At 38.7% G+C, this 24,501-nt stretch overlaps 2 protein-coding genes across 2 annotated transcripts in view; both read left to right on the top strand.

Moving 5' to 3' along the window:
* Positions 1-1,277: 1,277 nt before the first annotated feature.
* LOC112048236 (vitellogenin) lies at positions 1,278-9,566 on the top strand. Its single transcript, XM_024085700.2, has 7 exons — positions 1,278-1,406; positions 2,641-4,846; positions 5,378-5,591; positions 5,807-6,797; positions 6,878-7,759; positions 8,055-8,232; positions 8,429-9,566. The coding sequence occupies exons 1-7, from the start codon at positions 1,376-1,378 to the stop codon at positions 9,249-9,251; spliced, it is 5,325 nt and encodes a 1,774-aa protein (XP_023941468.1). The 5' UTR covers positions 1,278-1,375; the 3' UTR covers positions 9,252-9,566.
* A 1,526-nt stretch (positions 9,567-11,092) lies between these two features.
* The window catches only part of LOC112048234 (trehalase), a 69,948-nt gene continuing 56,539 nt past the window's right edge, over positions 11,093-24,501 (top strand). The window contains exon 1 of the mRNA XM_024085697.2: positions 11,093-11,306. The gene's annotated coding sequence lies outside the window, so the exon portion shown is untranslated. The remainder of the gene's footprint in view (positions 11,307-24,501) is intronic.

The raw sequence follows: 24,501 nt of genomic DNA, 5'->3' as shown, positions 1-24,501 counted from the left end.
TAAAGAAAAAGTGTTCTTTACAATAACGTCACCTTCATCATCATCATTATCAGCTGATAGACGTCCACTGTTGGACACAGGCCTCTTGCATGGACCTCCAAGCACAACGGTTTCGTGCCAGCATCCAGCGGCTCCCTGCAACCCGCTTGATATCCTCGGTCCACCTAGTGGGAGGGATGTAAGGGGGAGGCTAGTACCAGTCAGCCAACCCAACTGCCAACCTCACCGGCTGGTGGTGCACCCTGACTGAACGACAAGGCTTTTGAAACCGATTAATGGCGGTATAACCATTCGAAAATGGCTGGATTTTGCAAATGGCACAGGCCAGTGTCGGGCAGCAGCGACACCAGTGCAGAAAAATCCAGATCTGCGAATGACCAACTCGTATGCCCAAAGAATGACCATCTTTGGGCATTAACTTTTTCCTACATATTATTATTTGCTATTACCACTGTTTACTAATCCCTCTATACATAAAATGACGTTATTATTTACGTTAGTTTGCTGAAAAAGTTAGATGATCGAAAAAAAAAATGTTTTGAATCGTACTCGTACATAATTGGCATGGATTTTTCCGGGATAAAAAGTAGCCTATGTGTTAATATATGCTATAATATATCTCAGTACCAAATTTCCGCTAATTCGGTTCAGTAGTCGAGGCGTGAAAGAGTAACAAACAATCATATCATCAAAATCATCAGTTTTCGCAAATCTCGGGAAACCATAGATTTTTTCGCGATAAAAAGTAACAATAACATTTATGAACAAAAATAAGTGTTGCAGATTAAACCATTTTTAACCGACTTCCAAAAAGGAGGAGGTTCTACGTTCGATTGTATGTATGTTTCTTTTTGTGTATGTTCAGCGATATGTGGACCGATTTTGAAAATTTCTTTTTTTTGATTCGGTAGGTATAATTCAGGGTGGTCCCATTTTCTTCATGTCAGGATTTGATGATGGCATCCTGGAGAAATCGAGGGAAACTTTCGAAATTTGTTACTGATTAAACTAATACAATCCAGAGAATTGAGTCGTCACTTAACCAAAAAAAAATCATAATGTTATTGAATAATGCTTAGTTAAGCTAATATTCTGTCAGTGTCATGTCCGTTAATAAGTAATAAATAACATCGATAACACAGCACGGGTCCTGCGCTAGCAGTTTTATTTTAATCGATCTAAGCTAATATATTTGCTCCCTTAACCCTAAACACATACAATGTTGCTATCAGTAGTGTAGAATCTAAGGGTCAGCTTCGACACGTGTAACATAGATACGTAGAACTATATATAGAGCAGGGAATGCGGCTGTAAGGTAGAAGTCATCTTCTCCGAGAATCGACAACATCAGAACTGGTGTCAGTGTCGCGTGAACATGAAGATTTTTGTGCTTGCGGCCTTTGTTTGTGAGTATTGCTACAGTATGTGGTGCTCATGTGTTTTACATATGTTTGTTTTTTTAAATCAATTTTCTTCTTTTTGTACCCCCTGACGCTAAAAGAGCCGTGCTAGCCCGGTGGATATGACCTCTGACTCTGATTCCGGAGGTTGTTCGAATCCGGTCCGGGGCATGCACCTCGAACTTTTCAGTTGTGTGCATTTTAAGAAATTAAATATCACGTGTCTCAATCGGTGAAGGAAAACATCGTGAGGAAACCTGCATACCAGAGAATTATATTAATTCTCTGCGTGTGTGAAGTCTGCCAATCCGCATTGGGCCAGCGTGGTGGACTATTAGCCTAACCCCTCTCATTCTGAGAGGAGACTCGAGCTCAGCAGTGAGCCGAATATGGGTTGATGACGACGACGCTAAAAGAGGGGTGTTATAACTTTGACGTGTCTGTCTGTCTGTCAGTCTGTCGGTGGCACCATAGCTATCGAACGGATGACGCAATTCCAATTTTTTTTTTTAAAGTTGACTTACAAGCGAGTATTCTTACACATGTTTGATGACAATCGGTTGAGCTGTTTAAAAGTGGTGGGGGATGAAATTCTTATAATTGTTAGTCTTAATTTATTTTTATTTAATAATAATATTTATAAATTCTTAAACTATTGAAACCATGGATTCACTGAAATTATTATCAATAATTTCAGTGGATATATGGTTACCTAGGTAACCATATATCCACTGAAATCGGCAACCCTTCGAAAACACCGTTATTTTTTTTTGTTGAAGTGATAACTGCACATGGGAGGGTAAACCGCTTCGTAACGTAACGCGATACGGTGCCACACTGTCTGGCTTCCCTTTCTTTCACGCATACGGCAACAGGTTTAAGTTATCACTTCTGTTGAGCGTCCCGAGACGCACAGGCTTTTATTTGGCTGAGGCTTTAAGATACTGAGCACTATCTTCAAATAAATTTTCACAATTTATAAATATCAAAATTCATCAAAAACTTTTTAGTTGTAAAGCCGTAAAAAACAGACGGACAGACTTAGTTTCACAATTATATTATCATGTATAGTTTTTAGTAAGGATATATTTTATTATCAACCAAAGTAGGGCAATGTCCTTTCTCTATTTTAGAAGGATTAGGACCTTAGACCACCAAGTTGCTCATTGCAGGTTTATCAAATAGGTATTTGTTTTCCTACTTACCTACTTGCCTAAGACAATGTCTTGAATTGTTACAGTGGCCGTGGCACTAGCTCGTTCCAACAACGATCAGGACAACGACGAACAATCCCAGTGGCCCTGGAAAGTTGGCACTTTATACCGTTACAATGTAGAGACTCAGACTTTAGCCTACCATCAGGAGGGCGCTAGCACCGGGACGTCCTACCGAGCTAGAGTGACTGTCCGCGTTAAGGCTCCAGGTCGTCTTGAAGCTAGACTGGAAAACCCAGAGTACGCTCAGGTACACCAGGAGTTACAACGCAATGAACCAGTCCCCAAGGACCTAAAGTACAAACCGGCCCCAAAACTCGACAAGCCCTTCGAGATCTACATGGCCGGCGGCAGGGTTAAGACACTACGTTTGTCTTCATCTGTGCCTCTTGCTCAAGAGAACTTCATCAAGGGTCTCATTGGTGCTCTACAGGTAGACTTGTCCACATACAGAAATGTTCACAGTTCTCACGATACCTATGACAAGAACATCAGGCAGGGTCTGTTCAGAAAGATGGAAACTGACGTCACCGGTGACTGTGAAACTTTGTACTCCGTGAGCCCAGTTGCGGCTGAATGGAGACGTGAACTTCCAGAGTTTGAATCTGAGGAAGAGCCTTTTGAAATCACAAAGAGCAAGAACTATGGTCACTGCCACCACAGAGTCGATTACCACTTCGGTGTTCCCGAGGTTGCCGAATGGACTGGTACTGCGCATAGTACCAAAAAGGAACAGTTCATCAACCGGGCGACCGTCTCCAGAATTTTAGCCGGCAAAGAGGGGCCAATCTACAAAGCTGAGACGACCAGCACGATTAATGTCAACCCACATCTGTTTGGCAAACAACGATCTGAAGTACAAAGCAAAGTCAGCCTACGTTTGGTCTCTTACGGACAGGACAACGAGGCTGAATGGCCAAAACTGGTAGGACCCCGCGAAATTCTCAATTTGTTGTACTCTTTGACACCGAAACAAATTAGCATCGATGACAGTTCATCGTCAAACTCAGAGGAATCCTTTGAAAAGAATATTCACGTTGAAAAGTATCAGCGAGAACGTCGGTCGGCCAGACCTAAAACAGTTGTCTCTATTGATAAGGTTATTGTCAAAAGCCATGTAAGCGATGAAGATTCGTCAAGTTCCAGTGACTCCACATCTGCTTACGTAAATGACGAAATTCCTTTGGACAACGAACCAGCGTACGCTGCTTTGTATTTGAACCCACAACCCCATGGCGATAAGAAACAAAATCCAATGAACGCACAAAAACTCGTCCAAGAAATTTCCCACCAATTGCAGAATCCGAACAATATGCCAAAATCTGATTTTCTCTCCAAATTCAACATTCTTGTTCGCGTAATTGCTTCCATGAGCTACGGTCAGCTGAGTCAAACCAGTCGTAGCTTAGAAGTCGCAAAATCAAGCAACGACATTGTAAAGACTGATATGTGGATGATCTACAGAGATGCGGTGGCCGAAGCCGGTACTCTACCCGCGTTCCAACAAATCAGAACATGGATCGAAAAGAAGAAGATTGAAGGAGAAGAGGCAGCTGAAGTTGTTGCTGTGTTATCTAGATCTCTACGTTACCCTACCACCAATGTTATGAAGCAATTCTTCGAACTTGCCATGAGCCCTGTAGTCACTGAACAGTTGTATCTTAACAGCTCTGCCTTGATCTCTGCAACCAGATTCATTAACATGGGTCAAGTAAATAATCTAACCGCCCACCGCTACTACCCTACCCATATGTATGGTCGGCTTTCAGCTAAGCACGATCGCTTCGTCGTTGATGAGGTTCTTCCTCGTCTGAGCCAAGAGCTGAAGTCATCCATCGAAAGGGAAGACAGCCACAAAGCGCAAGTGTACATAAGAGCTATTGGTAACCTGGGTCATCGCGCTATCGTGGATGTTTTTGCACCGTACCTTGAAGGCAAAATTACGGTGTCCACTTACTTAAGGACAAGGATGGTAGAAAACCTTCGCGTCTTGGCTTACCAAGGAGATCATCATGTGCGTGCTGTATTGTTCAGCATTCTCAAAAACTCGGCTGAACCCTACGAAGTAAGAGTGGCTGCTGTTCACAATATCATCATGACGCGCCCCACAACCGCTATGATGCAGACAATGGCTGAAATGACTAAAGTAGATCCCAGCACACATGTTCGAGCTGCCATCAAATCAATGATTGAAACAGTTGCCGATCTGAAGAGCCCACGTTACTTCCACGTGTAAGTACTTCTAATAATTTTCTCTTAAATTGGTTGTTCCTTGCATTTTAATAAGTTTAATTATATTCGAATAGCATAACATTATTATTTGCACAAAATGCATTATAATATATATATGAAAAATACCTATATATCCATTGAAAATGTAAATACATATATGTATTTATTGTAATACTATATATGTAATTGTGTATTAAAATAATATTCCAATATGTTTTATTAGGTCTATAGTTAACACATTTTAATTCCTTTTGGTTATTCATTATTAAGTTTATTTTTCAGTTTAATGTCAGTGTAGACTGTAGGCATTAGTTTAGATTAAAAGGTGTTGTCTGTGTTCGTGGCGTTACCCAATCTGTGGTTCCAGTTGAAAATCAGTGCTACGAGTCCTAATTAAAATGGTCACGTAGCATTAAGCTGAACTGGGACCATTTTCTGGGTTATGCCACACATCGCAGGGTATTATCCTGGATGACCTGGTGTACTGGTAATGGTTTCTTTCTTTCTAATTCATGATTTTGATAATTGCAGTGCAAAGACAGCAGCAGCCGTTAAAGACATGCTAACGAAAGAAACCTTCGGTGCTCAGTACTCATATAAGAAAGCTATACAATTCTTTGAAGACGATGATGATTTGGGCATTAACAATTTCATTTCAAATATCGGCAGTAAGGATAGTTTGTTCCCTAAGACCTTTAGATACACATGGAGAGACAGAATCGCTGGATGGAATGATGACACTTCGGTAAGTCCATATTAATTATCGAATAGTACCGATTGACAAGTACATTATATATTTAATACAACAATATTAAAACCACATTAAAATTCACAATAGTCAGATGCACAAGAGCTCACCAAAAATCAAAATCGATATTATTATTTGAATTCTAACTTTTTGTTTAAATATGTCTAATTTTTCAAACGAAATCGCTACATTATAGTAAAAATTATTTTCAGTTATCGTGGGCTGCTTCCAGTGGACGCAAAGTTGTTGACTATTTCATAAATAAAATATTCGGTGATGACGAAGACAGAAGCGCTGAAATTAATCACAAATATTCTGCTAACAAGATATCAGACATGCTGAAAATCAATTATGACGACAAAGAATCTTTAGAAGCATCTCTTTATCTGGACTTTTTGAATGAGCAACGACTATTTGCCTTTGGCGAAAATGACATGAAGGAATTGGCTGGTAGATGGGTCGAGTACTTGCAAAAACTAACCAATGGTATTGATGTGCACTATACAAAGGTCATAAACAGAAACGAAGTATCGGTTATGTTCCCACTCGCCTCGGGTATGCCTTTCATTTACAAATACAAAGAGCCAGCGGTTCTCCACGTTCAAGGCAAAGTTAAGGGTAAAGTTGATTTCTTGGACAGAGAGGATTACAAGACTGCAATCACTTTGGATAAGGATATTCGTGTTACTTACGCTGAAAATCATGATGGAAGTGTCGGTTTCTTCGACACACTTGGTAACCAATACGCAATCGCAGGTTTAGTAAGAAAGTTCCAACTTTATATTCCTTTGAGAATGAGTTTAGAAATGAAGCCCGGCGAGATCAAAGCTAATATTAAGCCTGTCGAGCCTGAACAAGACATAACATTACTGCACTACAGCATGTGGCCGTATACTGCAAACCAGAAGAAGGACTCATTGACGACATTCTCACAGGATCCCACCACGCAGGTTATCACAAGGCCAAATAAAGTCGTTTCTATCGACTACAAGTTTGGGCAGCAAGTGTCCTCACCATTCCAGATTCAGGGATATTCTTACTCTCAAGATTTCAGAAATATTGGTAAAATGCTATGGTCAAACGACTTGATGTCCAGTGTAATCAGTGCTTTCAAACAAAGAGATGTTGCTCAAACTCACTTCAACTTGAGACATCTAGGAAAACAAGCTAAGAACAAGGGTGTTTCTCTAACGGCGGTTTATGGTAAGCATTTTTATTATACTTAACTAAACACTGTCGTTAATTTGTACCATAACATTAACTGTAACTTTACATATTTACAGATACTCTTTATAACAAAAAGAATGAAGGTCAAATGCCAAAAACGGCGTCAGAAATGAGCGACGTGACTCCTAACAGTCCCGCGCGTAGAGAAGAATTAATTAAACGTGTCACTTTAGGAATCAATGCGGCAAGAGCCACAGTCCTAGACTTAAGTGCCAAATTCGACACACCCCAAAAACAAGAATACGTTCTCACAGCTGCCGTCGGTGACAGCCACGTTGACCCTAAAGTACAGTTCGCGTTATTCGCTGCCAGAAATTCGGACCAACCAAATCAATTCAACGCCGTTTCCACTCTAAAGAAACCAGCATCAATATCGCTCATGAATTTCCAAGAAGCACTTCAAAAAGAACTGAAAATGGAATTCGAGGCCGATATACGTTACAACAAAAAAGAAAACATTCACATCCAGGGAACAACTGAGCGCACCCAGAAATACGTAGAAGAGCTTCAAAAGCAACCATGGGCCATAGAATGCGTACAGGAAATTGCTAGAGGCAATTACTACCAACGTGCTTGTCATCAAGCGATTTTAATGGCCCACGCACCAGACAATTTCAAGTTTGGAGTTTTCTTCAAAGACGTGAACCCCGCAGTCAACTACGCTGGTTACGAAGTGTTCAAAATCGCTGAGAGTCTTGGTCTGTGGAAATTGGAAGCTGTCCCTAATAAAATGCCACGTGAAGGCAAACTCGACATCAATGTAGATCTTCAATACTGGACGAACACCTTAAACTTGGCATTGTCCCATTCATTCTATGGACGTATGGATATTAAGAACGTGCCTATACCTAAAGTTACACCTGTCGCTTTGTCCACGTACTGGCCAATCATGCCCTACGAACGCGTGCTTAATTATTACAGCAAACATCAGTTCCAACGTAAGTATTACCTTAAAAATTACAAATCCATTTTTGCTAAAACGTTTTTAATCTTGTAGAATAAAACTAAACTATAGGTATATTAAATTACATCATTATCTGAAATAGTCCTTCTAATTTCATGAGAGGATGTTTAATAAATGGGCCAGGTAGTTGATATAGCAGTTTCCTTTAATTAATTAGATTTCTGTCAAGGAGAGTTTTACCGGAAACACCCCAAAAGATACTTCGTCATGAAATTATATTTAAAGAATGAGATTCAATCGTTATTACAATGCTATCTAAATCCTTACAGCTCTATGCAGTGTTGACAACAACAAAGTGAGGACTTTCAGTGACAGAGACTACGATTATAAACTCTCTCGCTCTTGGCATGTTGTCATGCTGGATGACAGGCCTGGCAGCAGCGAAGACTTGGTTGTTTTGGCGAGAAGGCCCAGCGAAAATAGACAGGATATATACATTTCTTACAGGTAATTTAACTTTCTATTATGATATATCAATTTAAATTCCGCTGAACCTGCTGAAAATTAGAATTAGAAAAATGTCATCTACCTACAGTATGACATCCACCAGTACAGTAGGCACCAGATTACATTTGTTATAAGAATCTCAGCATGAATAGAAGCATACGTTGAATTATACTAAAACAATATTTTGATTCCACAGCTCTCACACCGGCAAACACCTGGAAATCGAAGTGCAACCGCCACCAGAAGGACAAAATGAATACATCGTACAAGTCAAGACGAACGCCAAGAAGGTATCCCAAGGAGCTCTTACCACTTACTGGGACGACGTTGACAAAATCCCAATCCTGGAATACTACAAGGAGGGAGAGAACGAGCTCATCCTGGAGATCCGTGAAGGACGCCTCCGTGTTATGTATGATGGCCAAAGATTTACACTCCTGGCTGATGAGAGACGTAACAGCAACAGAGGTATCTGCGGTTACATGAGCGGAGAACGCCGTGACGATTACCTCACTCCGAACGGTTTGATCGACAGGCCTGAATACTACGGCGCTTCTTACGCCCTCATCGACGGTGACTACGACCCCAAAGACAAGGAACAGCAAGCTAAAGCAAGGGAAGTAGCATACAAACCGAGGAAACAATTCACAGCAATCCTCAAGTCCGATGAGGAATGGAACAATCAGATGCGTTCAGTCACTGAAGACGAATGGGGTGCTGAAATCATTTACAGGTCAAGGAGCTACTTGAAACCTACGGGACGTTGCGATTTGAAGCAACAAGTCCAGTACTACGAGAACAATGGGGAGATTTGCATCTCAACGTCACCGTTGCCTGCTTGTCAGAGCCACTGCAGCGGCGAGGAGTATAAGGTCCAAGTTGCTCAGGTTGTCTGCAAATCGAAGTTCGATGAGCAGTTCCGCTCCTTCAGAAACCTTATCCGTCAAGGTGAGAACCCCAAAGTGACTGGAGTTCCAAAATCCACGCAATACAGAGTTCCTAACTCATGCAAAGCGTAATTGTTACGTTTTATTTATATAAAAAAAAAATAGTTTTAAGTGCCTACATATTAAGTTCTACGAACTGGCTTGTTTAATGGTTATGAATACCTACATATTTTAATTATATTGTATAGTTTTAATATAAATATTCGGCCGTATCGTATGTATGTATAAAATTCTATATTGTTTTGTATGTTTTGATATGTATTTATTTATGTAACTATTTTTGATTATATCATATAGTATTATTATAACATGATATTAGTCATAATATTTTAGAGAGCAAATTTAAAAAATAAAAAAAAAATGTAAATAAATTGCAACATGCTTATTTACCTACCTTATTTTTATTTTACAATACTTCCTGATTCTTCAATCCAAGCTTACTTATTTTTAATCACAGATTAGCTTTTACTATTTCGAAACAAATAAAAGTTGATAGAGATAGAGGGTAGTCCAAAGAAAATGTTGATAGTGTTACTATACTCGTAACTCCAAGAGCGGTTGATTGTAGTAAAACTTTTTATTCTGTGGACACTGCACAAATGACATTGTCAACTGTGTAGCAAAATGTTGCCAACATATAAGGAATCTCCACAGTATTGAGGGGTTTCAAAATTGCCAAACTACTCAAGTACTTAAATACTCAAGTCTCTCCACAGTATTGAGGGGTTTCAAAATTGTCACACTGATTAAATACTCAAGTCTATACGAATATTAAAAAAAAATCATTTATGGAATCTGCTTTGTAACTATTTTAGTATATAAATTAAATACATCTCATCAAAAAAAATGAAACTTCCCCCTGAACAGTACTTGTCCCTCTGTGTTTTTTACTGTTGCTTAATAATTAATACTTAATAGGTAGGTATACAACATAACAGCCACAATGTCCTACAAATTGCGTCGACAATATTTCGTTCCGTCCGACAATAAGTTCAGAAATTTGTATTACCTGTTAGCCCATTTAGCTACCAGAATAAAAAAAAATCGTAAATAAAAAAGCTGAGCGTCTCATCAAGATGCTCAAGAAGTTACTCACGGAAAATCACTGGTTAATAATCAATTTGTAAAAATATTCCACGGATCGTGGGCTATGAATCTTTGAGAATGAATTTTTTACAACCTTGGCACATACGTGTTGCGAGGATGGTAACTCACGCCATCAGCTGTTTAGCAAAATGTCAGATGTCAATTAGTGTTGGGTAGGACATGACTTGAAAAAGAGTTTGTAAGTGTTGCCTCTTTTTTGTACCGAGGCAGTACAATGTCCCACTTCAAATGAGGCGAGGCGTACTGAAGCTTGGCACTACATTTGAATTTTGAAGTAACGAATACAAATGTCATATTTGAACTTTGTTTGAAGCAACGTGTACAAATGTCATGTTTGTACTAGTACAATTATATAGCTTAGTAATAGTTTGTCTTACATACTGATATTAAATGCCAAACCTATTTTTAACCTATAAAATAGATCGATTCACCTTGGTTATTTTATTTCAGTTTTTAAATTATTAGGTAATTTTTATTTTTATAAAATGTCAGTTGAATAAATCCAAATTCAAAAAATAATATTTCTAAACGCATCGTATACTATTTCCGTCGCGTTAAGGGATATAGTGCAAAATTATATGACAGGACCACAGAATGACGTCCCATTCGACTTTTGTACTAGTGTCTCGCTTTCTCTCGCGTACGAGTAAAGCAACTACCGCGACAGAAAATGTGAAGTAGTACATTTTTAAATGTTGAGCCGCTCTTACATTGTGACGTCATGTACGGGACAAATGTCCTGCCTCTTGTATGTCCTACTCAACACTAATGTCAATGTCAATGTCAATTGTCAATTTAAGTCGTCGCTGTGCTTTTTCGGTTTTTCGGGAAAATGCAAATTATTTATGGTTTCCGCCAGTTTTTCAATTAAAAAAGAGTTTCAAATATGAGTGAAGTGAAAATAGCATTTATTTAATTTAATTTACTTTGTCCTGATGTTATCGTCGTCTGCAAGAATGATAAAAACAGTCGGATAATTCGATTTTCGAATCCCGGCATGCACGTAGATTGGGCTGAGTCGTAAGTACATAAATGTAATTATTTTTAAATTTCGAACGTTGAAATACTACTGTCGTCTGTCTTTATCAAGTCCAAGTAATTCTTGAGAAAGAAGAAAAATTTGCGTCAATTTTACTGATTTACACTAATTTATATTTGTGTGTGTGTTACGTTATTTACTTTACTCTTTCACGGCGCAACTGCTGAACTGATTAGGCTGACGATTGAAATAGAGATAGATTCTATCCTACATTAAGACATGCCATAAGCTTTGTTTGTTTGTTTGACACAATCTGAAAAAGAGATACCAGCGCATTGTACTACATAGTTATGTAGTTGCTTAGTTAAGCATACAGCGCTAATTTTCAGCTAGCGCCTTAATAAGGTTTTTCAATAAAAAGGTACAAGCACAAGGTTTTTAACTAGGGTAGGCTCTCTTCATACACATTGCAAAAAAAAAGACATTTCCTGTAATACAGACTACAGTATTGTTATGAGTAATAAGGCTATACATTGAATTTATGTATCTATGAAGTGTTACTTACTGCTACAAACAAACAAAAATGTCATCCTAAAATATAACCATACTTTAAAAAAGACAGACAGATAAATTAAGGAACCTATAGTTACTGTAAAAAGCCTTTAGAGGTTTTGTTTGCATTGTTTAAAGGTTTGCATTTGCTATTAACTTTTTGTTAGGAGCTATGGGAGTAGAATTGTGTAAAATAGCTTAACCATAGACTAAGTTATTGTTTTAGCCCAGTAGATCTGACCTCTGCCTTCGATTACGAGGGCGTAGGTTTGAATCAGGTTCAGGGCATGCATCAACTTATCAATTATGTGCATTTTAAAAGAAAAAAAAGCAAAGAAGTAACTGAGCTGGCTGGATTTAGGTTTTCTTAATTGGTCCAGGTCTGGCTGTTAGTACCAAAAAAGATGTACCACCAAGCGATCTAGCATTGCGGTATGATGTTGTGTAGAAACCGAAAAGAGTGTGGATTTTCATCCTCCTCCTAACAAGTTAGCCTGCTTACATCTTAGATTGCATAATCACTTACCAACAGGTGAGATTGTAGTCAAGGGCTAACTTGTTAAGAATAAGTAATAAAAGAAATAGTATTAACCCTAGCGGTTTGTGCGCTGTAGCATGGTGCAAGTGACAGTTAGTTTCATTCTTAAAAGTTACTGTGATTTACGATATGAGCTTCATACAGGTAATTGTCGCCTGCACCATGCTACAGCGCACAAACTAAGCCATCCATGCCTCATTGGAGTGGTGTGTTGGGTCTAAGCTTCATATCCTCACTGCTATAAGGAGGAAGTGCTGGTGGGCGTTAAAATTGGATCATAATGATGATACCATATAAGATACAATACAGACAAGTAAATATTTATGTCAAGGAACCTATGATATAATAAATAATAATAATAGCTTTTTATTCCCATTTAGGTAGTACTTAAAACTATTCTAACTACTTACTGTATAAATTAAAAATTTTGTTATGTGTGTATACACTAGTTAATAATGGGTCCCTTTGGGTGCCTCCACCATCTTTTTCCACTTGTCCCTCTCTTTTGTCAGTTCCATCCTACCTTCGTCAGCCACTGTGGTGAAATCATCTACGCATCTTCCTATAGGCCTTCCTACTTTCCTTTTACCAAGTGGACCTTTCCAATAAGTATTTTTTTTTGATCCACCGTATGTCCTTTTGCCTGCAAAGGTGGCCTGCCCATCTCCACTTTAGTCTTTGTGCATAATCCATAGTCCTATTACCTATAGCTATTATAAAAAGCCTTCTGAGTTATTCCTTGCATTGTTTAAAGAAGAATAATTTGCTATTAACTTTACTAATAACAATCTATGGCTAAGTCATTATTTAGCCCAGCAGCAGCCCATTGAATATTTTGTCAAACTAATTTGAAGAGGCCTAGGTGTCCATGCAAGAGGCCTATGTCCAGCTGTGGACGTCCATCAGCTGTTAATGATAATGATATATTACATTGCATCTATATCTATACTAGTTTATACTTCTATACTAGTATATAAATCTGAAGAGTTTGATTGTTTGGTTGAACAAGCTAATCTCAGGAACTACTGGTCTGATTTGAAAAATTCTTTCAGTGTTAGATAGCCCATTTATCGAGGAAGGCTATAGGCTATATATTATCCCCGTATTCCTACAGGAACGGGAACCACGCGGGTGAAACCGCGCGGCGTCAGCTAGTATTACATAATTTGATGGTATCAATTTCTTAATAGGAAAAAATTCCAAACTTTTATTGGGACAGTGATATCAAGTATAGATAGGTTATAAGGTCTACTTTGTCGTTTTTTTGCGACATTGAAGTGTGTGAGAATGTAAGGTTAGCAAAAATTATATAAATATGTTATATTTTGTGGATATATAAATAATGATTTTTATTAATTGCATTACAACTGTAGTTTTATAGAAATAATAATTATTTTTATTGAATGCTTTGTAACAGCTTGCAATTACATAATTTTTTTTTTATTCTTAACAAGTTAACCCTTGACTACAATCTCACCTGATGGTATGCGATGATGCAATCTAAAATTGATGAAGGAAGCAGGCTAACTTGTTAGGAGGAGGATGAAAATCCACATCCCTTTCGGTTGCCAGTAGGACGCCTGCGACTTCGTCCGCGTAAAATTCGATGTCAACTTTACTACTACCCCTACCCTACCCCTACCCTGCCACTACCCCAATTCTACCCCTACCCTACCCAACCCCTACCTCTACCCTACCTCTCCGCTACGCCTACCCCTACCCCCACGCTACCCCTACCCTACCCCAAACCTACCCCTACCCTACCCCTACTTTACCTACACCCTACCCCCATTATATAATATGACTTGTAGTTATTAAATAATTTATTTTAATAAGGATTAAAGTTTAGTTGTGTAAATAATGACGTAAACCTAAGTATATAAAATTAATAATTTTTAAAACACAAAAGGTACTATATCTGCTTATATATAGAATTGCATTCCCCGATAAAGTAGCATTCTACTGGTGAAAGAATTTTTGAAATCGAACCAGTAGTTCCGAAGATAACCCCATTTAAAGAATGTTACAAACCTACAAACTTACAAACTTTACCTCTTTATAATATTAGTATAATATAAAATATAAATATATAGAAGTATAGATTTATGTTCTTATCGACTTTATACATATTTTATTTGTCGCCAGTACAATGCTCATAATTTACCTACAATTTTATTGGCCATTGACGTCATACATTTTGGAGGTATTTGTTCCTTATTGGTACAATTACTTTGGCCATAATGTAACAGACACGTGTGTCGTGTAAGCAATCTATACTTATAATAAATCTGTAGAGAGGTCAAATCTGTACTTGAAATATATTTCCAAAATTGATAAGTGATCGATACTGATGCCAAGAATGTAATCAGTAAAATTTTTGTCTGTCTGTATGTTTGTTATAGAATCAAAAACTACTCGACGGATTTTGACGAAACTTGGTACAATTATTCTTCATACTCCTGGGCAGGTTATAGTATTCTTTTCATCACGCTACAATTAATAGGAGCAGAGCAGTGAAGGGAAATGTTGGGAAAACGGGAGAAGTTACCCCATTTTTTAAGCTTCCGGCGTGTGCCTGTCCTTAATGGGTAGGGTAGGGGTAGGGGTAGTTGAAAGTTTATATCGACTTGCACGCGGAGGAAGTCGCGGGCGTCCGCTTGTAATAAATATAACAGTCATTTATGGGTTTCGTGGGGTTTTAAATGAAATAAGCTATGTTTTTACCCGATTGCAACTATAGTTCATAATTATCATTAGCAACCTATTTTCGGCTCACTGTTGATCACGAGTCTCCTCTCAGAATGAGAGGGGTTTGACCAATAGTCCACCACGCTAGCCCAATGCGGATTGGCAGACTTCGGACAAAATTCTCAGGTATGCAGGTTTCCTCACGATGTTTTTTCTTCACCGTTTGAGACATGTCGCAGTTGAGTTGAAATGTTAGAGGTGCAAGCCCCGGACCGGAGTCGAACCTACGCCCCCGGAGGCAGAGTTCATATCCACTCGGCTATCACGACTTTCTGCTAATAATGATCATGGCTAAAATTCAACTGTGAGTACAATCAAAGGTGCAAAAACCCAATTAGCTGCATTATTGCGCAAAATTTGCTAAATTCGTGTAAATCATATTATCAGCTAACCACACAGACACACCCACAAAACAAATATAGACACAAGTATTTTGCTATGCGTCAATTATGAGTCAGCGACGCACCTTTGCGTGATTCTACTTTACCTACCCAAAAACTGTTGTTTATCGACTATTTGCAGACAGATGATAAAATACAAGTATTTAATATTAATGCAGCCTGCCAACCCACATTGGAGCAGCTTGGTGGGTCTAGGCTCCATATCACATCTATACTATATTAATTTTATAAAGCTGAAGAGTTTGTTTGTGGAATGTGTCTTTTTTAATTTGATTTTTATTGAGTTGCGAGCTGCGTCTGCTTAAAGAATTTTAACCGTGAATACTGTACTGAATTATTTTATAGTATAACATGTGGGGCTAAACTCATTATAAACTCGGTTTCTATTTAGCGGTCCTCGTCTTACGGCTCGTGCCCTAAAAATACCTCGTATATAATGGGTCTTTTTAGCCCATGGGTAATGGGCTGCCGAAGCTATTGTGTACCTATTATAGGACTCAAAAGTGATTACAAATATAAGAAAACTAATGTCGAACAAAGGTTATGAAGTTATTCACAAGACTTGTCAGGGCAACTTAATTAACAAATCAAACTGAAACCAAAAGACCCTAGAATGGCAGAGAATGACCTTGAGTGGAGTCACGCACTTGTGAACGTTGTGTGTAGGGTTAAAGGATCCTTTGACTGATATCAAACACTTCCCTTTTCCACTCAAGTTACTCTCCCCGCCTATCCCAAGTAACTCATAAAGAATTACACAACAAGAGATGTGGACGGCTCGAACGCCACGAGCACACTGAAGCGAACACGAGATCGAGCGACATCATATCCGTCACAGACTACCTACTATTTCCTAAAAACATGTAAATTTAAAAGCGGTTAACGAGGCGTTAACATATCCAAAAACGGCGGGCATTCCAAAAAGTATTGCAATAAGTATTCCATTGCGTACGTGATAAACGATGCGTAGAACCAATGAGAGCGGGTCGGCGCAGAGGCTTGTCGATGACGCGTTCTGATGCAACTGTACGGTATATTGCGTGAGGTTATTCTAAGGTTATTCTATTTTGACTTGACGCAAAGATTTTATACTATTAAATATTTATTTATTTGATAATCAAGCAATACCACACATATTACATTATACAATGTAGTAATAATTATAGAAGTTACATTTCATAATGCAAGTTTGGGCGTAGTCTTTTGTCAAGTGAGTGATAGGAAGACCGATTTTATTTTTGGTTTTCTTTATCAATCATGTAGTCATTTACCGCGTAGTAGCACTTTTCGACCAGAAAGTCCCTTAATTTCTTTTTGAAAGCAACATCTTTCGCCTCATTACGTATATGGTGAAACTGAGGCGTACAGAGGTGGCTAAATGTCATAAATTCATTTAGTCGCATAATAAACTAGTTATTAAAAAAAAAAATAATGTTTACAATGTCGAGTTGTGTGTTCAGGAAGTGCAAAAGAGAGAGACGAATATCTTAGCATTCCATGGAAACACTATGCAGGTGCAAATCCATCGCGTGGTAGAGAGAAAACTCCGAGCAGAGTCCTGAACTTTTGACTACAGGATGTAGGGTTAAGGAATTCCTTGACGATCGGTCAACACTCCCCGTTCTCTGCTCGTGTTGTTCTCCCTGCCTAGCCAAATTTGGTAAGATCCTATTAGAGCAGCTTTGGATACCCGTTCTAATATAGAACTAGCTGAACTTCTAGAGAGGCCAAGGTCTTTAAGCAAGTTATAGAGAGATTTAAGATAAATATAAAATGTAAGATAAAACAAAATTGTGCATGTGCGCGCTCAGTGGAGTAGCTAAATTCAGATCACTTTTTGTGGTGATTTTGTAGGCATAACATATCTATAATTTATAATAATCATTGCTTGACGACGCAACGTTTCGTCGTTGGTAATGGTAAAATAATAATTTAATATTGTCTAAATTGGCTGTCTGGTGATGGCTTTTCAATACTGGAACGCTAAATTGCTATAGTATTTTCGGCTAAAATTCTTCAGTGCCTGTAAACTAAAGTCTTCGAACAGTGCGTGTTGCCATTGATGACTACCTATCGGATTTTTTCGATTAAAAATTCGACACAAATCGACATTGTAGACGAGTCTTGTTGGCCACAACAAACATTGAGTTGACTATTTTCCTCTTTTGAGCGCCTCATTTTTCATGAGCTAGTAATACATCTAACAGTATTTAATATCATTGTTCCCGTCACAAAAAGAGAGCCGTGATAGCCTAGTGTATATGACCTCTGCCTCCGATTCCGGAGGGTGTGGGTTCGAATCCGGTCCGAGGCATGCACCTCCAACTTTCAAGTTGTGTGCATTTTAAGAAATTAAATATCACGTGTCTCAAACGGTGAAGGAAAACATCGCGAGGAAACCTGCATACCAGAGGATTTTCTTAATTCTCTGCGTGTTTGAAGTCTGCCAATCCGCATTGGGCCAGCGTGGTGGATTATTGGCCTAACCCCTCTCATTCTGAGAGGAGAATATGGGTTGATAACGACGTCACAAAAAGGGCATCCGTGAAATACAATAGTGTGTTGTGCAATTTTAGTTAAAAGTTTTCGTTTACTTCTATGTGTATCACAGAACAGACAACGCTTTTAGCAATAGAAGTAGCAAGGGGGCGTGGCCCGCGTACACCCGGGTGTGCGGAACATCGCAAGCGTGTCTTCGCATGTTCAGGAATAAATAATATTCAACTCTAAAGTAAGGGTGACATATTTCATTTTTCACTAAATATTAAACAGCCATTTAGGCCCTGCCCCTGGGTACGCTGGTTTCAATACTAAGAATTGGCACTTTATAAATCTAGTTATCTGTGATGTGTATAGACTAGAGTAGTATAGTATACATAGTAATAATAGTAAGTAAGTCAATTGACAAGCTATTTACCGATTGTGAAGCGGAAAGTGCCTTTGTGTACAGTATCGATTGACATTGTTACTACACCAGATGTTCATTAACGATTAGTTATCTTCAGTTATAGATTGCTATTTAGGTTTCTTCTAGGTATAAGTGGCGATAACATGCAACCAACGAGATAATGATGTGTAGAGAAATAGACAAATTCCAACCAAAGGCGGTGCGGTGCAGTCGTAAATATTGCTGTCATTGCATTAGGACAAGAGATGGAATGGTTCAACTCTGCCATTGGGCTATATTTTGTCTATTTATCTACACTTGGTTGCATGTTAGCACCTCTGTGGCGCTAACATGCAACCAACGAGATAATGATGTGTAGAGAAATAGACAAATTTCAACAAAGGCGGTGCAGAAATATCGCTATCTTTGGCACTGCGTTGGGACGAAAGAGATTGGACTGGGACAACTCCGCCATTGAACCTCAGTGGCGCTAACATGACGAACGAGACAATTTCTTGTGAGAGAAATAGACAAATTTCCACTGCCATTGATTGAAATTTGTGCAACTGTAAATATGCTCTCTTTCATTGCGTTGCGACGAAGAAGACGGGACTGGGATAACTCCGCCATTGGGCGAAATTTTATCTATTTATCTACACTTGCACAGCTATGGTATAGTTACATCTAAGCGAAATGTACCAAATGTCCCCAAAGCTTTCCTTCAACATTAACACGAACCCATTCTCGGCTCACTGAGTACGAGTCTCCGCAGAATGAGAGAGGGTAGGCGTATGGTCCAACATGCGGGCTCAATTCAGATTAGCAGACTTCACACACGTAGAGAATTAAGAAAATTCTCTGGTATGCATGTTTCCTCACGATGTTTTCCTTCACCGATTGAGACACGTGATATTTAATTTCTTAAAATGCACACAACTGAAAAGTTGTAAGTGCATGTCCTGGACTGGATTCGAACCTACACTCTCCGGAATCGGAGGCAGAGGTCATATCCACTGGGCTATCACGGCTCTAACCTTTCCTTGCCACTTTAAAATAAGGTAACACTGCTTGGAGGCTTTTTAATTATGCCAGTCTAACTTAACATTATCAATGCTATTCATTTGGCATTTAATAATTTGTTTGACTTTTACCTTACACGCGTGACCCTGACCTTCAAACTGTCTGATAAAAGTTGCAACAAAAATATCACTAAATTTGTATCTATACTAATATTATAAAGCTGAAGAGTTTGTTTGTTTGCTTGAACGTGCTAATCTCAGGAACTACCGATCCGATTTAAAAAATACTTTCAGTGTTAGATAGATTATGAGGGGTTAGGCCAATAGTCCATGCAACCACGCGTACCACGCTGGCCCAATGCGGATTGGCAGACCTCACACACGTCGAGTATTCTCAGGTATGCAGGGTTCCTCACGATATTTTCCTTCGCCGTTTGAGACACGTGATATTTAATTTCTTAAAATTAAAACACAACACAACTGAAAAGTTGGAGGTGCATGTCTCGGACCGAATTCGAACCTACGCCCTCCGGAATCTGGGATACCGGAACCCTTCTTAAAAACCCTGTGCACGCCACTGAAACCTACAAGTACCGACTTGCTTTGCTTGCTAAAAATAGCATGGTGGGTGGCTCCATAGACTAATGGCGCAAGTACCCACCCACCCTTGAAATAATTTTGCATTTAACTCTTCTAACAAGTCCTACAGCGAAATATCGAAACCGTACCAAGGTCTCCGACTTTCTATAGCATTCAGGCCATATTGTATAAGCGACAGCGATGTATGAAATACCTACAAGCGGAAATAATATAGTTTTTCTCTTATTTATTTATTTGTCCTTTATTTTCTTTTTTAACAATGTTATTAAAATACAAAAACACTGATAAAAAAATATAAAAAAAATTAAACCCTCCCGCTGCGGGACATTTGAGTGCCCAAGCAACCGGTGGTCAGGGCTCCAGAGTGAGGAACCTCCTCACAATAACCGATCTAAGTGAAAGCTTCCTAAGGTGTATTAAACCAAGCCAGTGACGTATTAATCAAAGCCGTTTCTGGAAGAACAAGGGAAAGAACTGTCTAAAAATCGTACATCTTTATGGTTTAAACCACTTGAGTTATTGCATCACTGCATTGATACCGCCTTCAAAGTGATCAGAAGGTAGCACGTACGATGTTATTTTTCGTTTATTAGTTTATTTTCTGATTTTGAAGTCGGTTAATTTTTTTATGATTTTTTTTATCCAATTCTACATAAACCTAAATTCAAAAAATAAAGGTAACATATTTAGCCTTAAAATACATACTGGGCAATAATAGTGAATCATTTATTTAATTTTAATATACCTATTAAACTAGAATAACTATTTAAATGAAATAATAAAAAAAATTCAACCGACTTCCAACTCAAAAAATAATTTTAACTAAAAAGCAAAAAATAACATCCTACCTATGTGCTACCTTCTGATCAGTTGGAAGGCGGTGCCAAGCCAGTGATGTTTTAATTAAATACGTTTAAACTACAAAATTTCTGTGGTTATTCCAGAAACAGCTTTAATTAAAACACGACACTGGCTTGGCACCGCCTTCAAACTGATCAGAAGGTAGCACATAGGTAGGATGTTATTTTTTGCTTTTTAGTTAAAATTATTTTTTGAGTTGGAAGTCGGTTGAATTTTTTTTATTAAAATTTTTATTTTTTTATTTTTAGTGTTAGCATACCCACTGCGTGTGTACAGTCACAACCTATCTAAGTGGAAAGTTCTTATCAATACAAAATTATCAAGTCCAAACACAAGGTAGCTACTGTGAACCGTCGAGGAAGTTCTCTTCACTGTCCCTCGTCTTCATCATCAGACCCTTAATACAGTCACAATCCATCTAGGTGGAAAGTTCTCATCAATACAAATTTATCAAGTCCAAACACAAGGTAGCTACTGTGAACCGTCAAGGAGTTCTCTTCACTGTCCCTCGTCTTCATCACCAGACCCTTAATACAGTCACAATCCTTCTAGGTGGAAAGTTCTCATCAATACAAATTTATCAAGTCCAAACACAAGGTAGCTACTGTGAACCGTCGAGGAGTTCTCTTCACTGTCCCTCGTCTTCATCATCAGACCCTTAATACAGTCACAATCCATCTAGGTGGTAAGTTCTCATCAATACAAATTTATCAAGTCCAAACACAAGGTAGCTACTGTGAACCGTCGAGGAGTTCTCTTCACTGTCCCTCGTCTTCATCACCAGACCCTTAATACAGTCACAACCCATATAGGTGGAAAGTACTCATCAATACAAATTAATCAAGCCCAAACAAAAGGTGACTGCTGTAAATCCTTGACGAGTTCCATCGTCTGTGTTTCGGCTCCATCATCAGACCAACTCCAGACCTTCATAAAGTTGTAGTGGTTTAAAATACCTTATGGAAACACTAACAAACTTACTAGCCGTCTCTACAACTTTCGAAAGTTCCCCTCAATTTCTCCAGGATGCCATCATCAGATCCTGACATGAAAAAAATGGGACCACCCTGGAAGTAAACCCTACAAAACAAAAAAAGAATTTTTAAAATCGGTCCATAATTGACGGAATTATCGCTGGACATACATAAAAAAAAAAAAAAAAAAAAAAAAAAAAAAACATACATACAGCCGAACGTAGAACCTCCTCCTTTTTGGAAGTCGGTTAAAAAGCCATTTATTCTCAAATCTCTTCAAGTTTCATTTTTGTTAGTATTGTTAGTATGAAAAAATAAATATACTTAATTAATGTTAGTTGGTGAGTATGTTAACAATATCTATGAGATTAGAGCCCCTTCTCGGGTAAAGGCCTCCTCCATTCTTTTCCATGATTCCCTTTCCTTTGCTGTTCTCATCCACTCCTTCCCGGCAGTTTTAATGATGTCGTCAGTCCACCGTTTATTTGGTCTGCCAACATTCCTTTTACCTTGTGGTCCTGTCCACCTTGTACATCGTAAGGTCCACCTGTCATCAGCGTAATCAATATGTGACCGGCCCACTGCCACTTTAGTGTCAATGCATGTTTTAGGGCGTCTGTAACTTTTGTTTTTTGTCTAATCCTTGCACTTCTTATTTTATGGATTTTTCTTATGTTTATAATACTTCTTTCCATTGCCCTTTGTGTGGTGCCCATTGCCAATGTTTTGGGTTACCAGGTAATAACAATTTCTGAGCGTCGGAGCGAAATAATGTACCACGCAATTTGTAAGACATTGTGGCTGTTAGGTTGGTATTAATTTAAGCAACAGTAAAAAAACAGCTGGTTAGTAATAACTTTTAATAACCTAATTATTGATACAAGTTGGGAGGATACCTTAGTGTACCTTAAATTATTTTATTTAATTTATGTGAAAATTTCAATATGTATTTTGTAGAACTTTAAGAATTGTTAAAGAATATTTTGCCATAGTATATTTTTTTAAATATCAACCTAATTTCCGTTCCCCTCCTCCTCCCCGGAAAAGGCTGTGTTAAAAGTGGGCACGACAAAAGTCCAGCGGGCGGGATCGAACCACCACCTCTCGGTGATGAGTCCGGCCGCTTTACCACTGAGCTGTTAAGGTTTTAATTAGCTGGTATTTCTTTTTTTATTCTTTACAAGTTAGCCCTTGACTTCAATCACACCTGATGATAAGTGATGATGCAGTCTAAGATGGAAGCGGGCTAACTTGTTAGGTGGAGGACGAAAATCCACACCCCTTTTCGGTTTCTACACGACATCGTACCGGAACGCTAAATCACGTCGATAGGGTGATAACTAGCCACGGCCGAAGCCTTCCACCAGCCAGACCTGGACCAATTAAGAAAATCTCAAAGACCCAGCCGGGTATCGAACCCAGGACCTCCGTTTTGTATCCACCGCGCATACTAATATATAATGAGGAATATTTGACTATGAAGACTATGTCCAGTAGTACCTAGTACCGTAGGACGCAGGTATCTTAGGCTGCCAGTCCACCGAAGCGCATCGAGGCAGCGGAGCCGAGAAACGCAGGAATATTAGCCAATAGAAGCGAGGATTTTGTGCAAATCCTCGCTTCTCCACAGTGGACAGGGACTTGCGAGCTAATTTAAAAAATCATATAAGACCGGTAAGCGGAGCAGGGAATCACGTCTGTAACTCGGCTTCGCATTACTTTCTCACTTCGCTCCGCAGCCTCGCTCGTCTCCGGTGGACAGACACAAAACGCAACTCCGCTTCGCATTAGACTAGTCCGTTTCTCCGCTCAGCTGCCTCGCTCCGCTTTGGTGGACAGACAGTTTTAAGATCCGTTTATATCTACAGACACAGTGCGTCACAGACAAGTAGCGTGGCAGTTACCCACAGACAACGTCTATTCACACTGTCGAGCAGGTAGCTAGAGACAGTTAAAGTACTTTTCATGAAAGAATTCATTGTCATTTGGTAATGGCGGTCTTATTGTCATTTATGTAATGCGCTGACAATTTTAGTTCAGGTTTCATGAAAAGGACTCTACAGAAATAAACCGGACAGACAAAATATTCTTTCCGCGAATACTGGCCGGGCGCGGTTCGTGTCTGTCAACGTCTGCGCGGCCTTAATAAACACTGAACATTATTTTGTCTGCCACGGCACATGTCTGTCAAGCTAAATGTCTGTAGATATAAACGGACCTTTATTCAACAAACTTCTTGTCCGCTTGCTGTAAACTGATAATAAATTGCTATAATATTATAATAATTAGTGTTTATGATTTCCCAGAATCGGAAAAATCAAAAGGTATAGTGACAATAGCTACTCCAAACGGTGCAATAAATACAGTCTCAAAAGTCACTTATTACTAATTTATATATAAGTAAAGTGCAATATAATATTATAACTTTTCATGATTTCCTAGAATCGAAGAAATCAATACAGTGTTAATACCACTCAAAATTATAAGTACTATAAAACTAGATACTTACACCTAATCGATAAACAAGACAAAAGATTTGATTGTTTGTTCATTTGAATTGAATAGGCCCAAAACTACTATACCGATTTGAAAAATTCTTTCTCTGTTTAGAAGGTACACTATCCTCAAGTGCTATAGGTTATTTTTATCCACTTAT

The sequence above is a fragment of the Bicyclus anynana genome, chromosome 25, assembly GCF_947172395.1.
Source record: "Bicyclus anynana chromosome 25, ilBicAnyn1.1, whole genome shotgun sequence".
Classification (NCBI taxonomy): Eukaryota; Metazoa; Arthropoda; class Insecta; order Lepidoptera; family Nymphalidae; genus Bicyclus; species Bicyclus anynana.
This window is presented reverse-complemented; position numbering and strand designations above follow the sequence as displayed.